Raw genomic sequence first — 16,313 nt, forward strand, 5'->3', positions numbered from 1 at the left:
GGTTAGCTTACCACCTATCTAGCATACCCTAAAAACACATTCAGTGCATTTAGTAAGTTTGCAACATTACGAGCTGGTGAAATTGTGACAACATCTCTGTATGAGCAAAATAACCAGACAAAAAAATTATTTGCAATTTGCAAGTACTTCACAAATATAATGCAATAAAGGTGCAGTAAGGATATTACAAAATATCATAATTAAAATGTTCTGCCTATAAGATCCCATTTTCACTCTTTTTTTTAAAAAAAAACATTTCTTTCCTTTGTGTCCGTCAGGGTTTTGAGTGGGATCTGAAGGGGATTCCTCTGGACTCTGGAGCTGAGATTCACTGTGTTGTTAAAGATCATGAGAAAATGGGGAGAAACAGGTACTCTGTGCTATGCTAATTATATGCATTCAGATGTGGCATCAAAACACTGAAGAAATATACAAAATGACCCTGAAAAAACTTCTTTAAGTAGTTTTCCTTTTATAGGCAGGCAAGTGTCTCAGATGGTGACAGATCCTATCATTAGAGATTTCCAAAAAAAAGAGGCATAATTGTTTTAAACAAGAAAAATAGATCAAACCCATAAATACAACTGAAGAGTAAAAGGGAAAGGTCTGTTTTAAACTCCAAACGGGCTATATTTACTTTTAATCTCTCATCACTGGCAGCTGTTTGTAAATCATTTTAAACCTTGTGCTGGCCAACAGACAGATAAAGAGGCGATATGTACAAATCACCCCTGGGATAATACATTTAGGATTGTCATACTATGTTTGACTAGATGGAGCTGCACATTGTCACAGTAGAGATGTGGCCAGAGGACCCCTCAGTGGGTTATTTTTGGATTACTTCACTCAATCAAGATGTCACACCAGTCAGAGTTCTTTCAGAAGGGAAGGGGCAGGAACCAAAGAATCAGGTCTTCCCCTCATTGTGGTATTTATTCTGCCAAATTCCCACCCATTCACTCTCTGTTGTGCTGAAAGATGAATGGATCCATAAATCAGCCACTCAAATTACAGTGGAACTTGACTGTGTCTCAGCTCTCAGCATAAATCCATTATCGTTGGACTAAGTATTTGTTTTCTAAGGAGCTTCAAGAAAAGCGATTGGTCGTCTTTAAGTTTCCTGAAGACGTTTCACCTGTCATCTGAGAAGCTTCTTCAGTTACCCACTACTGATCATGTGCCTCACCACATGAGCCAAAGTGTGAAAAAAGGCATGGGTCATGAGTTTTCCAATGAAACCATTGTGAGACCTTGCTACACCCTATCATGTGACTTATTGAGATCACCTAAAGCAAGATGGGATTGGGGGTTGAGGCACCTGTGGAAGGGATCTCAAAACCGCGTTGTAGGTGGCAGACCACCTCCTCTAATCAAAGATGGTCATTCACAGTGTGGATAGATAGCCTCTTGAGGGACAACTCCCACTAGAGTTTAAATGCCATTTGATTTTAGAACTGAAGGAGTTTCTCAGATGAGACATGAAACATCTTCAAGAAACTTAAAGAAGTTTTTTGTTTCATAACTGGATAGAGTACCATGACCTGGATGACTGAGAACTTACACAGCATTTTTTGTTGTCGGTGATTTTCTGTTCACCTGGACTTAATGTGTGAAGTGCATATTTGTCATTTTGAGGTGTATTTGCTTTACCATGTTCCTTTGATCTCTCTAGGCGTTACAACTTTGCTTGACAATGTTGTACAGTAACAAAAATAACCACCAAGGTTGGGGAATAAATGTTGTAAGATGTCAGAAAATGACTGTGAATGGGGAAACAGGGAAACTAAGAGTTTATCAGAGACTAGGCACAGGTGCAACACCGTTAGGGTCATGTGGTAAGAGCTGTAATTCAGTCCTTGAAGTCTATAACAGATGGATATCACCAAATACTGGGTTTCCTTCTTTGAGAGGCTTTGCCAGATAATGCATCTCATTATTGGAGACTTTGGCAATGGCATGCATGCCTCCTCAAGAGTGTTCGTGCTTTGGCCAGATGTTGGGAAGAGGTTTTTTTGTTTTGTTTTTTTAACAAAGGAATGAATTTTGGGATCATCAGCTTTTCTTGGTTGTTGCTGAGCTGGTTAGTGCATTCCTAATTTTTAAGAATTTACCAGTCCTAAAGTTTTCTCTCTCTTTCTGATATGTTTATTTGATTTTTTCAGCCCAATGGTGGCTGACATATTAGGATGATCTGATATCGTCGTGTTGGTGTTGTTCCTGGAACAACATTTACAACATTGCAAGTGACCAATCACATTGTTGTGACGTTATTCTTTGGCGCGCCAAGCCATTCGTGCATTTATGAAATTCCAATGTTGCAAGGACAATATCAATTCTGCTTAGCGTTTATTAAAGGGTTAGGGTTAGGGTCCGGGTCCGTTGATCGGCGGACAGAGGCGGTTTCTCGCAGCTTAAGTACAGTTTTTTGTTTTACCGGTTTTTCCCGAAGTCGCAAAAGTATGATGTCACAACATTCTGATTGGTCACTTGCAATGTTGATCCTGGAACAACATTTACTATGTTGATCTGGGAACAACACCAACACGACTATATCAGATCATGCGACATATTAATGTTGTCATTTCTTTGATTCTCATACTGGGACTTCCAGGGAAAATGTACTTGGGATCAACTCCAGCTGTGTCTTTAAAGATGTTATTTTGTAAATAACACAGTTGTTTTTAAGATCCATCTCTGTGTTTCTGGTGTGTGTCTCTTTCAGGTTTCTGGGGGAGTGTCGGCTAGGTCTTAGAGATGTGCTCAACTCTCCCAATTTCGCCGCCACCTTCACCGTCTCCTTGCTGGACACTAAGAGGAACAACACAGGGGTGAGCACACGGAACTGCACTGACTGATTAATCTGCAGCCTAACTGCGTCACAAGTCGATTATAAATGACTCAAAGTTTCCTCTTTTGAGCTTAAAATAAAGTGAGCAACATTTCTGAATCATAGTTGATTTGTTATTTCCTTCTTTGGGATCCTTAATAAAAAAAAGAAGAATCAGAAACACAAAAATGTCTCTCCACAACAAATAAAATGAACTATAAATAACTGCAATTGATTTTATTAGATGGGTTTTTTGCTAATCTGCTGACTAAGGCTGATCAGGGCTGTAATGTCAAGAAAAATGGTCGACAGGTGGTTAGTGGGTGGGTCTTGGACTTGATGAGGCACTGATGTGTTCATGTGCTGCTGGGGAAATCCAACATGGATTTTCCGTTTATATTTCTTGTACTTTTTTGTTGGAAAATATGAACTCATGAGTTCAAAATTAGGCAAAGGTCTTGCTGGAAGCAAGAGATGTTCTTTATGTTTTTCATCTTTTTCCGTTTGTTCCAAGTGTGTGAGCACTACTATTTATCTTATATCAGCAAGGTTATGTCAAATTTAATTAACTCTAGTAAGCACTGGTACCACACTGCAAGAAAGTCCTAGCTTGCATGTTCTCTCCGTTCTGCATGTATTCTCTGAGGGTCCTTATGGCAGCCGGGATATTGTATTCTAGGTGTTTTTTTTGTTTTGTTTTTTTTTTATTGTCATTGAAAAGACACCTAGAATACAGTATCTATTACTGACTAGTATTACTGGAGCCTTTTTCTTTTTTAAAATAAAAAAAAAATACTTCTAATGATGAGAAACCTTCAGCAGCTGATGGTTATTCAGTGATGAAATGCTTGATTTTCTTTTTCCTCTAATTATACAACATTGCTCTATGGAGACCCACATTGACATAATACAGGTGTAGCCTAGAAAACCAGTCATCACAGCTACTGGTCTAACCCAACACCAACTAAAATAAAATTGTTCAGTAGTTTTAGTTTCCAAAAAAGCTCAAACTCAAATTGGTCTTTAAGAAGAAGATGCAGAAGTATAAGATCTGGGCACGCACACACATGCACGCACACACCTTGGCAGCCAAACCTATAGCAGCAAATGAAACACTGTTCTCTTCCCCATCCTTGCTTCCTGAAGCCAAAACAAAGTCTTCCTGTCACTGTCAGACTGGACCTGATTGATGCCACATACATGTGCGCACACCCACACACACACTGTATGCTATGTACAATGTGTGATTTATCAGGTTTTTTCTTCATTAGTCATAGAAAGCAAACTCTGTTACAAACAAAAATAAAACTAATATTGTTTCTTCAAAGATTTCTTGATGCATCTGCCCTTACAACTGTTTGCTTCCACAAACAAAATCTTACACAGATTCAGTGAGATAGAGCCAAGAAATCAAGAAAAACATGTCAAGATATTCACATTCTTAACATCTACTCCATAGAAACTGTAGTCTGACCAGAGTTGGACACGCCGAGTCTGATGAGTTTGTTTACAGAAACATAACAGCTTATCACTTAAGCTGCTTTTTCCTGTTGAAGGAAACAGTAGAAGCCACCCCTGCTACCACAGGGTAACTCATCTTGATTACAGTGTGCAGGAAACAGGTCTTTTCTGGTGGTGGTGGTGGTGAGGTTAAATGCCACTTTGAGTTTGGGTAGAGAACCATAAGTGAAGAATGGTGGGCTCGTCCAGGATTTAAACCAGGGACAAATTGCACTTTAAACTTGAACCAGACCAGTGAAACGGTTCTTTCTGCCAGTGTGCAGAAGTTTAACTACATATTTAATCCCTGAGATATCTTATATACAAAAGTGAAGTACTATTTCAACTGAAGGAAAGTCAGCACAACTCTTTGAGCTTAAACTAAACTACAGAAATCTATAATTGAATTACTTTGGTGAAATACAAATGGCTACAGGGGAGGTCTTCATCAGTAGGAAAAGTTGTAGCTTATACAAATAAACTATACAATTACACAATTAAAAGTCCAAATATTATGTTCTCCTTTGCATTTTCCGAAAGCGATCCAGTGTCCCAGACTGGAATCTTTGCCAGGCCAAGTCATGTTTGACACCCCTGCCCTAGACCAATGAGCCACATGTTTTATGCATAATTTGTGCTGAGGTGTATGATGAAGTGAAATTCTCTAAGTTTAATTATCCCAACTTGTAGGGCACAAAAAACCCCAAAACAAATAAAACTGCTAAAAAGTGCTAAAAAAATAATTGCAGTTCCTCAAAAGGCCTGTAGAGGCACTAAATAGAAGTCACGACTTCCTGTCTTAAAAGCTTAAACTTAACAGCATTAATCACAGTTTAAATAACTGTTTTGGCCTCGTTGGATAGTTTCCACCACCAAAACAACTGAACACAGAGTGAAATGGTTTTATAACTCAGTCTTGCATCAGTTTTAGTAAATCTGAAGGTAGGGTGGCAAACTCTGTCTCTAAGCCTAACCCGGATGATACAGATGAATAGCATGGGTAGCATAAAGGCCACTGCAGTTAAGTTACTTATTAAGTGCCATCCGCTGACCTGCTCTTCCATCATCTTTTACTGTACTTCTCCAGAGACGTATACAAGTGTCCTATGCATTCACTTCCTCTTTGCCTTCTTATGTATGATTAGTTCCAGCTGAGTGTGCACCTGTTCGCCATCCTCTCGTTATCCTGCCTGTGTATTTAAGTCCTCAGTCCTCAGGCCACAACAACAAATGGTCCTCTGTTTGTTGTTGTGGCCCCCACATTTGCTGTGTGTTCTTGCATAAGCACCATGTTCTCTAGCCATGTCATGAAATGTTGAGTGCAAGATTTTTAGTTCTAGTTTATCTTTTCTTTGTTTTCTTTCAGCATTCATATACCTAGTTTTAGTTTGTGTACTCCAGCAATAAAGCTGCCACCTTTAGTTAAGCATTTTGTCTCCAAGCCCTGCGTTTGGGTCCTACATTCTGCCTGCCACACAGCCAAACATGACAGATCTTCTACAAGTTGTGTTTTCTGCCTCCCATAGGCCACGCTGACCCTGCAAGTTTCCTACCTTCCTCCTCCGGGATCGGCTCCGATGTTTCAGCCTCCTCCCCAGCTGGACCCTCAGCCTCATAACAATCCCAGTGTGGAGCTGGACACGGTCACAAGTAACCTCAGCGTGTCATATAGTGAAACAATAATTGCAGTGGTGTGAAAAAGTGTTTACCCCTTTCGAGATGCTGTGTTACTTTTACAGCAGATGTAATGACACACACACACACACACACACACACACACACACACACACACACATATATATTTTGGTCAGCTGACCACTCCTGGGGGGTCACCACTGTTTCAAGTTTTCTCCATTTGTGGGTAATGTCTCTCACTTTGGTTCACTTGAGTCCCAAAGCTATAGAAATGCTTTGTAACCTTTTCCAGACTGCGCGATCTCAACACCTTCATTTAGAAACTGAACTGCATTTTGTATTTACTTATTATCTTTATCAAATATTTAAACTTATCTGATGATCTGACACATTTATGTGTAAAACAAAAACATACAAAGACCCTGGAAGAGTGCAAACACTTTTTCACACCACTGTATGTTTTTTTCCCCTTCTTCTGTTTCCATTTGCCCAACCCAGTGTCTCCATTTTGTTAGTTTACCCCAAGATTTATTTCCTGGGACTACTTTCTGTGCAGTGATCTCTCTGGATACTTTGGGCGAGGAGGATACAGAGAGTATGATGATGCTTGAGCCCACAGAGGACCAGGGAGCAGACGATGGACGCTCCATGGTGATAATTGGTCCTCAGGGGCCCCCGGGCCAGGAATCCCCCACCGCCCAGACGCCCAAGCGTTCACCGCCATCCTACCACACCCAAGGAGGGCTGAGGAAGAGGAGGAGAGGAGCCAGCAGTCAGCCCAAACAGCTACCCAACAAACCACAGGATCTACAGGTTAGTTACGATACTTAAAAAAGACACATTAAAGGAATACTTACACTCCATACATGTTGCTGTCCACACGTGTCCTCTTCCAGATTCGTGTGCGGGTCATTGAGGGACGACAGTTGCCGGGCATCAACATTAAACCTGTTGTTAAGATAGCAGTTGCCGGGCAGTCCAAGAGGACCCGAATCAGAAAGGGGAACAACCCAGTCTTTGATGAGGTGAGTAAATGTTTTTGCTGCTTTTTATTATAACTTTACATGTTACTTTTTACTCAAACTTCAACTTGCATTTATTTCCCTCCACAGACTTTCTTCCTGAACTTCTTCGAGACACCCTCAGACTTGTTTGACGAACCCATTTTCATCACTGTGAGTGTGACGTTTTTCTCTCTTTTTTTAAAAAATTTGTTTACCTTGAATAAATCCAGCATGTGGGAGAAATTCAACACTATCAGCGTTTCTTATTTTTATCAGAGTTATAATCGTTCTCTTTTTCAGGTATGTGACTCTCGTTCGCTTAGAACTGACGCCGTGATAGGTGAATTCAAGGTAAGAGCTTTAACTTGAGTCTATGATTTCTATGAATATTGGACTGCGGTGTACTGTGATAAATTAGGAGGGGGGGGCACGTGTGCTTTGGAAATTAGAAGAACTCAAACATCTGTCTCTGTGTTCTGTTTTCCACAGATGGATGTGGGCACCATCTACAATGAGCACAGTGAGTATATGGTTGTTTGATTTAAACATTTTTAGGTGTATTTGCTTGAAAAAGTTTAAACAAAGATCTAAATGCTAAACTGTAAATTATGTCAGATTGATCAGTCTGATGACATTTTTCATTTACTTAGCTTTTAGCCATTTAGTCAGGCAGCTAGCATTCTCACCTCACCTCACAGCAAAAGGGTTCCTGGGCTTATTCCCTGACTTTTTCCCTTGTGTTAGCTGGGAAAGGCTCCAGCATCCCTATGACCCTGATTTGGATACGTGGTTATGAAAAAGGATGAGTGAAGAGCTGTTCTCACACATTGGCACTGCTGCTGTTCTACACAGCAACCTGGCAAATGAAAACTTGACAAATGTTAAAACGGTCTTTAACCTGCCAGGTCCAAAGACTTTGTGATGTCAGATTGAGTCAGGGTGCAAATGCAGTTAACTGTCCAGTGTATTCAACACTAGCAAGTCAGAGTCTTGTGTGCTGCCTACTGCCTGTGTCCATTTAGCTAAACCACATTAGTATTTCCAGGTATGAAAATGTTTCTGAACCATTAGATGATGCCACCCACCGGTTTTCTGAACCACTTTTTGAACCCTCTGTGGTAATTGTTTTTGCTGCTGCCACTTTGTTTTTTGGACCAGAAATAATGATATCTGGATAAGAAGTTGGAGTGCGAAGTTATCAGCTAAAGCTAGCAAGCTTGGATGGACAGCTGTATTCATAGACCTCACAAGCTGTAACATCTCACTTTAAAGGGTCCAGCAAACATTTATACAAGTGTTAAGAGAACAAAAAGCAAAACAAAACATATTTGAATGTATTATCATTGACTGTCAGGGCAGTCAAAATTAAAATATTTGAAGATATATTCATATCAGTGATACTGATGTGTTAAAATCCATTAAGTCTGTCAAGCAATGATGCTTACAGCTAAATAGGAATCCAGGGTGATGATTGTATATAATATTTAGAAAATCAAGATCACTTTTTGGTCCATGCCAATCAGAAAGCTAAGGTTTTTTGTCACATGCTCCATGGGTTGCAGCTTGGTGTCATTATGTCTTGCTTTGTGTGAGAAAGGATAACTGTGAAAAGTTTCTCCTGACGTGTGTCAAAGCTGCTTTTGTTTATCCTGAATTTACAAGCTTCTGGCTTTAAACCTCTCTCTTCCTCCCCTCTTTTCAGGGCACTGCTTCTTGAGGAAGTGGCTTCTGCTTTGTGACCCTGACGACCTCTCTGCTGGGGTCAAAGGCTACCTGAAGGTCAGCTTGTTTGTCTTAGCTGCTGGAGATGAGCCACCGGTGAGTTTCATACTCTTTTACAAGATAGTCCTAGAAGGCTATGAGGTCAATCAAGTAACATGAGTTGTTCTATTTTTACATGGTTGTGCTTTTTCTGTGCAACTCATTATCACAAGTGAGTATTTGTACTTTAATGTGATTGCAGGCTGATAAACGTGAGTGTGTGGAGGATAAAGAGGATATAGAATCAAACCTGTTGAGGCCTGCAGGTCTGTCTTTGAGAGGAGCCTCGTTCAACCTGAGGATCTTCAGAGCTGAAGACCTGCCACAGAGTGAGTCTCTGTTGTTATTCTATGCACATTTGATAAGCTTGAAAAAAAAATATGTATAAAGATTCCTAATATGCTTCTCTGTCTGAAGTGGACGATGCCTTCATGGATGGGATGAGGCAGATTCTTGGCTTTGATAGCAACAGGAAGAATCTGGTGGATCCTCTGGTGGAGATTCACTTTGCTGGCAAAACGGTGCATATGACTCTATAGAAGTTCATTACATTGATAAAACGATTGTTAGTCAACAACCAAATAAAATAAAACTGGAAAGCAAATACGTTTTTAGTTAATAAAAACAAATGAGGATTGTCTTGTTTTTCGTTGTCAGATTTGCACTAAGACTTTGGAAAAGAATGCCAATCCACAGTGGAACCAGCGCCTGGCCATGCCAGTCAGAGTAAGAAATAAAGACAGACTATTCTTGTGCCAAGAAGTTGTATTTTCATTGTCACTAGAAAGTACATGTTTTTTTTCTTTCTTCTTCCCAGTTTCCTTCCATGTGTGAGAAGATGAGGATCAGAATTCTGGACTGGTGATTTTCAGCTAAAATCTCCCTTTCTCACATTTGTTCATCAAACTTAGCATCATTATCAATATTATTTTGACCTCTTTAAAAGATGGGACACCACCAAAAAATAGGGGTGGGCAGTTAATTTCCCACATGAGGAACTGGGACTGTTGTGCAGTGCCACACCAATAAGCTGAACTCAGTTGTGCTCAGTATTAACTTTATCTCTTTATAAGTCCTAGTATTTCATGTAGAAATAGAAACATTAATTATCCCACCACGCCCTAGTGTATAAGATACATTTTGACCTATGTCATTTTGACCTATGCGCTTTGCATCCTTCTATGGCTTTCTCATTTTAGGGATAGAGCCAGTCACAACGACGTTATCGGCACCACCCACCTCTGTATGTCCAAGATCTCCGCCCCCGGAGGAGAGATAGATGGTGAGTAACAAGTTGCAACCAGTCTGAACTAGACTCTACCAGATCAGATTAGGCTGGTTCAGGCTGGATTTAAACTGCACCAAAGTGTTGAAACTTGCCTGGTTTGATTACTGACATCCAGTGATAATCACACTGTTTGAAGTGTTTAACATCACATTCAGCTCTGCCTGAAAGCAGTTAGCATTAGCTTGGGGAAAATGCCCAACCTGTTTTAGAGATATTTTCAGCGAGGTTTCAGCTGATCATACAGGTCAAAATAAGGTTTTTGTCAACTTTAACGTCAACTTACTATAAAAAACTATAAAAACCTTAGTTCTGTCTTCTATTTATATAAATATGTGTAATTTGAGCGGTTTAAACATGAGTGAAACAGCACTGTCTACACTGACAGCCTGCAGCCTGCTTCATTTTGTTTCATGGATTATCTTTGTGCTAGTTATTACCAAACAGGCCTGCAGTGGTTGCTGCGGTAAAGTTTCTGGGCAGGTGTATGACAGACTACAGTGAAGTTCTACACCCTACAGGGTAAAAGTGAACACAGTACTATAGATCAAACACTGAGCTTTATTCGGTTTATTTTTTTTAACACGTCAGCTCAGGAAATGACCCAGTTTGATTGGTGTGGTTGATACTCCCTGCAAACACTTAAGTTATTAACTTAGTACCCTCAGGAGCTGCAGCCTGAATCAGTAGATGCATCTGTTAGACTTTAAACAACTTCTGCCATTGTGTGTGTGTTGTTACACCATTTGCTCACACGTTTACTTGAACAATTAGACGTGATAACTGTTTGTCTCAGGTGCTGCTGTCTGTGTTCACAACAGACTTTTCCACTCTCTCTGATGAAATTTTTGCTAACCTTGTTGACTGTGTGCTTCGACAGCAGTTCTACTGGATAAGTTGTTTTTGAATAAGCAAAACCATCCTTACAAGTGGTGCATATTATAGGATTTCCCTTCCCACTTTGTTGTGCACACAACACAATCAGTATTACTGACACTTTTAAAACTGAGATTTTGACTGTGTTGAAGGAATGCCTTCAAGTGTGTGCAGCTTTGAAATACACCACTTTAACTGAATGCATCACTTTATAGTTTATGGCTTTGCTAGTGTGTTAGTTTTCACCAGGATCTAATAAACATGTCTTTACTGTTGTGGTGACTTCCAAATGTGCACATCTCAGTTAATGTCTTTGTTTTAGCGTTTGAAAACTTGAAGTGTAAAGTTTTGAAACACAGAATGAATCAGAATCAGAATCAGAATGGGTTTATTGCCAGATGTTGAGGTTTACAACATTAGGAAATTGCTGCGGTGCTTCAGTGCAGACAATAAGAATTAAAGTGCTATGTAGAAAGAAAGAAAGATATGTGCATGAGATATACATGAGATATATACATGAGAATAAGAATTATGAGTGCTACGTAGAAAGATATATACATGAGTGCAGGTGGTGATCAGTGCCAAACATATATACATGAGAATAAGAATTATGAGTGCTACGTAGAAAGAACCTGTGGTTTGTGCATAAAATGCATGGATGTTTCTTCAGTGGCATGTATGAAGACTAACTCGGTAATGTTTGTGTGGGAAACACTGACACTGCTTGAGTTTTCAGTCTTTGATGCCCCCAGCTGCAAAAAAAGAGAAGGTGCATGAGCTTTGGTCACTGCTTGTGGTAAATGTAATTTCTTCTTTGTCTGGAATACGTGAATAATAATGAGCCATTTTAACCAGACCATGATAAGGAAACACCAGAAAAGTAATAGAACATTCCTCACCAACCGGCCTCAATCAGCCCGACTCCCACCTCTCCCCTCCACTGTCACTCAGCATCGGATCACCCCAGGGCTGCGTTCTCAGCCCCCTACTATACGCCTTGTACACATGTGACTGTACACCAACCCATCCAACAAACGTCATCGTCAAGTATGATGATTACACCACTGTTGGTTGGGCTCATCTCTGAAGGAGATGAGACAGTGTACAGAGCAGAGGTAGAGAACTTGTCCTGCTGGGACTGTATGCTTCTCTGAGCCATGGTCTGAGTAACCTTCATCACTCAGGCAACTCACATACAGACTTTATACTCAGATCAAGTATTTTTGCACTACTTCCAAGCACTTTGCAACATGTTCTCTAAAGTGTTTTATATACATTTCTCTTGTCTTGTGTATATCCCCGTATATATTTCTCATCTTTGCTATTAATTCCTGCAGTCTACCATTTATATTTATTATTTAATGTGGCGCACCCACAATTTCATTGTACATGTACATTGACAATAAAGGGCTATTATGTTCTATTCTATTTTATTCTATTGTATCAGTGCAGTAAGCTGTGTCACTGTGCCAGAAGTATTGCAGTACTCAAGAAAACTCTGTTGTATTCTATGGTGCTGCAAAAAAGACCCTTTTTCATCCACTACATCCCTCATTACACCTGGTTTGAAAAAACAAAACAAGTTGGCAAGAGTAAAAATGTTTAACTTTAGGCTTCAAAAGAGGACTTAACGATCCATGGTGGCTGTGTACATCTTTAATAACCACCCATGGTTAAAAGTGATTCACTCACCTTCATGTTTTTCATCAGCTCTTTTCCTCCTTTCTTTAACTTTTGTTGCCAATAACTGTGAGTGATTTCCTGTTTCATGTTGTAAGGCCATCAACCAGATTTCCCTCCAAATCTGACTCACACATAGTGTTGATGCTGCTTCTGGCAGCAAGGGTCTAACTTTATCAGCATTGTTTATGTGGTAAAAATAACAATAATCAGGGACAAAAATATTTAATCTTTCATAGACTTTCTAAAGTTTTTCTAAAAGTATTTTATATTAAGTACCTTTTTCTGCCATTACTCGGTTGCCCACCTTGTTTAAAGTCATGTACTTCAAACAAGCTAAGCTGAAGTGTTTTGCATGTCGTGTTTGGGCTTTGAGTTTGAGTGGCGTTCAAAACACATCTGTTTCCTCTTGTTCTGTGATTCTGAACCATCCTTCCTTTCTACGCATTCAGATGACTTGACTCCACGGAGCGTCCACTCTGGCAGTACGTCCACCATCCTCTCTGTACTGTAACGCTTTTGTGTGCAAGAGTTGGGCAGTCATTTGCACTGTCTCACTTCACTGTTGTGATGTTCTCTTCTCTAAACTCAAATCTCCTTCAATCATGGTTAAATTTTGGAGAAATCTAGAAAATATCTAATCACTGCAATTGTATTTAATCATACCTGCTTGATTCTAATCATAGTTCTGCATCTTAACCCCTCCATAATAAAACATTATGTCCTTTTTGTCCCCACAGTGGATGACAGTCTTGGTTTCCTGCCAACATTTGGTCCATGTTTTGTAAACCTATACGGCAGCCCCAGAGAGTTCACCGCCTTCAATGACCCCCATGAGGCTCTTAACTTGGGAAAAGTAACCTATTTATCTTTGTTAATGCGTTCATGATCTCCATGGCTAGTTTCAAGTCCTTTTGAATTCAATATCATGTTCATTTTGTAAACTATGGACCCATTTGGAGCACAAAAAGGAGAATTAGGCAGAGAATTAGCCTGCTTTTGTGCAGGCCCAGTCTGTATCAGATGAGCACACAGTGTCCTTTGGTTTTAAAATATCAAGATGTTGTTGGATCAGAACATTCAGCTCAAGGCTTCATTAGGAATGGTATCACATGTTTTACAGTACAGTACAGGCTGTGGAGGTGTATTTGTTTAAAGGTTATCCATGGTTATCTACACAGACTGGGTTTGTAATGACAAACTGTGACAGTGCCAGCGTCTGTCCCTTTTTTCTGTCCGTCAGGGGGAGGGCGTGGCATACCGAGGCCGGGTTTTACTGGAACTTACCACGAAACTGGTGGACAAGCCGGAGCAAAAAACTGAAGACATACCCTCAGATGATCTTTTGGTGGTGGAGGTGAGAGATTAGGACCTGATTCCAGATAGAAAGAAAGATAGATGGATAATTAGACAGATACACTGATCCCTCTTTTCCCCGCCCCTCGCCATCATGCAGAAGTTTCTCAGGAAGAGGAAGTTCTCGCTCTTCGTTGCATTTTACTCGGCCACGCTCCTCCAGGACGTCGACGACGCCATCCAGTTTGAAGTCAGCATCGGCAACTACGGCAACAAGTTCGACTACACCTGCCTTCCTCTGGCCTCCACTACTCAGTTTAGCAGGGCAGTGTTTGACGGTGAGTCAGAGGTCAAAGGTCAGGCTGGAACCGGTGTGACATTCAGAAGGATAATATTCAAAATATAACTTTATGTACTAATATAAGAAAATTTAAACATTTTCAAGATCCCGACGTGTCAAAAAATGGTTGCCACTACAGACGCGTACTAAAGCCTGTGGTGATGCACTTGGCACCCCAGTGTAGTTGGCGTACGTTAACAGTTTTTGCCATCCAGACGAGTGTAGTCAACTTCTCATTTGAAACTTTGTTTTCCTCAGTTTTCACTTGCTGGCTAGGTATAGCCATGAAAAACATCAATGCTAAACATATTACACTTACCCCGTGTGTATAAATATGACGCCTTTGCAATCTTCCATATGAGACAGATTAAGATGCCAATACACACCTTATGTTTATCTGTGAGATACCAACAACTCAGAGTATTTGACACTCAGGGAACTAAAAAGGACTGAAATCTTGAGCTGTTGGGTAGTTTATGTCTGCTGTACACCTAAATGTGTGTGCAGAAAAGCAAGAGAAATGTTCAAATGTAACAAAGTGGTACACTTGAGCAGTAAATGAGTGAAAATAATAATAACAATTACGCATAAATAAATGATATACAGCATATGTAGTGAACAAAGAACTATGTTTCAGGTAGTATGTATTAGTTCTCAAATCATAAAGTCAAATATAGTTTACAGAGGATGATTGGTGTTCAATGATCAGTATCAGATTTCGATGGATCTGCAGTTCAGATGATTAAAAATGTGTATTTTTATAACGCAGATAAATTTCATGCAGATTGTGATTTAAAAACTATGATTTAATTGTTTTTACAGCACTGTCTCTATTCTTGCTGCCTATGTAAATGTGTGTGTGTGCATATGTTTCAGGTTGCCACTATTACTACCTCCCATGGGGAAATGTTAAGCCGGTGGTTGTTCTCTCTTCTGAGTGGGAGGACATCAAGCCAAGGATCGAGGCTCTCAACATGTTGCTGGCCATCACAGACAGGCTGGTGTGTGCCCGAATGTGTCTTCATCTGTACTTGTTACAACTAAATCGAGTTGAAGCTTTAAATACTTTATTTTTTATGCAAATATTTAAACATGAAAATAATAGTTGTTTTATGTTATTTTTATCTAAAATTACATTAAAAAAAAAATCAGTGTTAATAATTTAACTCAAAGCTCCCTGGAGTCGGTTGTTAAATTTGTATGCTGAGCTTTAACTGAGTGAACGGGTTTGTCTGTCCAGGAGGCGAACCTGCAGAGGGTGCAGCTGGCAGTAAAGGCTGGCGGTGATCTGGAGGAGGTGGAGCTCAGAGTGGTGGAGTTGTTGGACCAGCTTATCAGTGACTGCAGGTAAACTCAGTGTTATTTAAACTTATTGTGATCCACTTATTCCCAAGTGTTCATATGTGCTTCATTGCAGGGAGGGAAATCCAGGGAAGTTTTTATTTGTTAATGTGTCATTAAGACTTTGCTGGAAAAAATAGTTAAATTCCTTTAATGACAGATTTTTGCTGGTTAAATTATAGAGTAATTAAAATGATCTCTATCCAGGGAACTGACTCAGTTTAAGTGAGTTCATGTAGCTGCATCAGCCTCAATACATAATATTGAGCTAAGCAGCAATCATCTCTGGAGCATTAAAAGTACATTAATTGTTTTTAGTGACAATAATCTTTGTTCTTTGTTTTAAAAAAAGATATTTATCAACCAGCACGTGCTGCACACATCATTAGCCCCGTGACTTCTCACTGGTGAACTCTTCATTTTCTGCCATGTTTGCTTCCCGTCTTTTTTGCTCTCTTTTCCCAGTGATGAGCTGCCCTCACTCGATCAGTGGCAGTGTGCAACGCCTCTGGATCGCTCGCTGAGGCACGTTCGTACCCTCCACCTGCAGCAGATCGCCGCGGCGGCGCTGGCTCTCAAACACGGCCCGGAGACTGAGCTCTCCACGATGCTGGAGCAGGCTGAGGACTGGGCCAACAGGCTGAGGACCATGACTGAAGAGGTGCGTTTAAATAAACTGCTACAGTTTGAGTCAGAAGCTCTTGATATCTGGTGGGTGAAAGTGAGCACAGGAAATAATAATAAATAAATTGAGTCATTTTTAAGCAA

At 40.1% G+C, this 16,313-nt stretch overlaps 1 protein-coding gene across 3 annotated transcripts in view; it reads left to right on the forward strand.

Annotated features, from left to right (window-relative positions):
- The window catches only part of dysf (dysferlin, limb girdle muscular dystrophy 2B (autosomal recessive)), a 103,467-nt gene that overhangs the window by 16,193 nt on the left and 70,961 nt on the right, over window positions 1–16,313 (forward strand). For 2 of the 3 annotated variants that reach the window (XM_082528689.1, XM_082528690.1), the window contains exons 3-22: window positions 279–370; window positions 2,723–2,828; window positions 5,854–5,977; window positions 6,519–6,775; window positions 6,859–6,987; window positions 7,075–7,137; window positions 7,267–7,317; window positions 7,456–7,486; window positions 8,669–8,784; window positions 8,930–9,056; window positions 9,145–9,248; window positions 9,385–9,453; window positions 9,545–9,588; window positions 9,927–10,009; window positions 13,309–13,424; window positions 13,812–13,925; window positions 14,025–14,202; window positions 15,081–15,205; window positions 15,445–15,551; window positions 16,011–16,206. In XM_082528689.1, the coding sequence (XP_082384815.1) occupies window positions 279–370; window positions 2,723–2,828; window positions 5,854–5,977; window positions 6,519–6,775; window positions 6,859–6,987; window positions 7,075–7,137; window positions 7,267–7,317; window positions 7,456–7,486; window positions 8,669–8,784; window positions 8,930–9,056; window positions 9,145–9,248; window positions 9,385–9,453; window positions 9,545–9,588; window positions 9,927–10,009; window positions 13,309–13,424; window positions 13,812–13,925; window positions 14,025–14,202; window positions 15,081–15,205; window positions 15,445–15,551; window positions 16,011–16,206 (2,232 nt within the window). Of the gene's footprint in view, window positions 1–278; window positions 371–2,722; window positions 2,829–5,853; window positions 5,978–6,518; window positions 6,776–6,858; window positions 6,988–7,074; window positions 7,138–7,266; window positions 7,318–7,455; window positions 7,487–8,668; window positions 8,785–8,929; window positions 9,057–9,144; window positions 9,249–9,384; window positions 9,454–9,544; window positions 9,589–9,926; window positions 10,010–13,020; window positions 13,054–13,308; window positions 13,425–13,811; window positions 13,926–14,024; window positions 14,203–15,080; window positions 15,206–15,444; window positions 15,552–16,010; window positions 16,207–16,313 lie in introns of all 3 variants that reach the window. The other variant, XM_082528688.1, reaches the window with a different exon arrangement.

This window comes from Aulonocara stuartgranti, assembly GCF_965226115.1.
Source record: "Aulonocara stuartgranti genome assembly, chromosome: 3".
NCBI lineage: Eukaryota > Metazoa > Chordata > Actinopteri > Cichliformes > Cichlidae > Aulonocara > Aulonocara stuartgranti.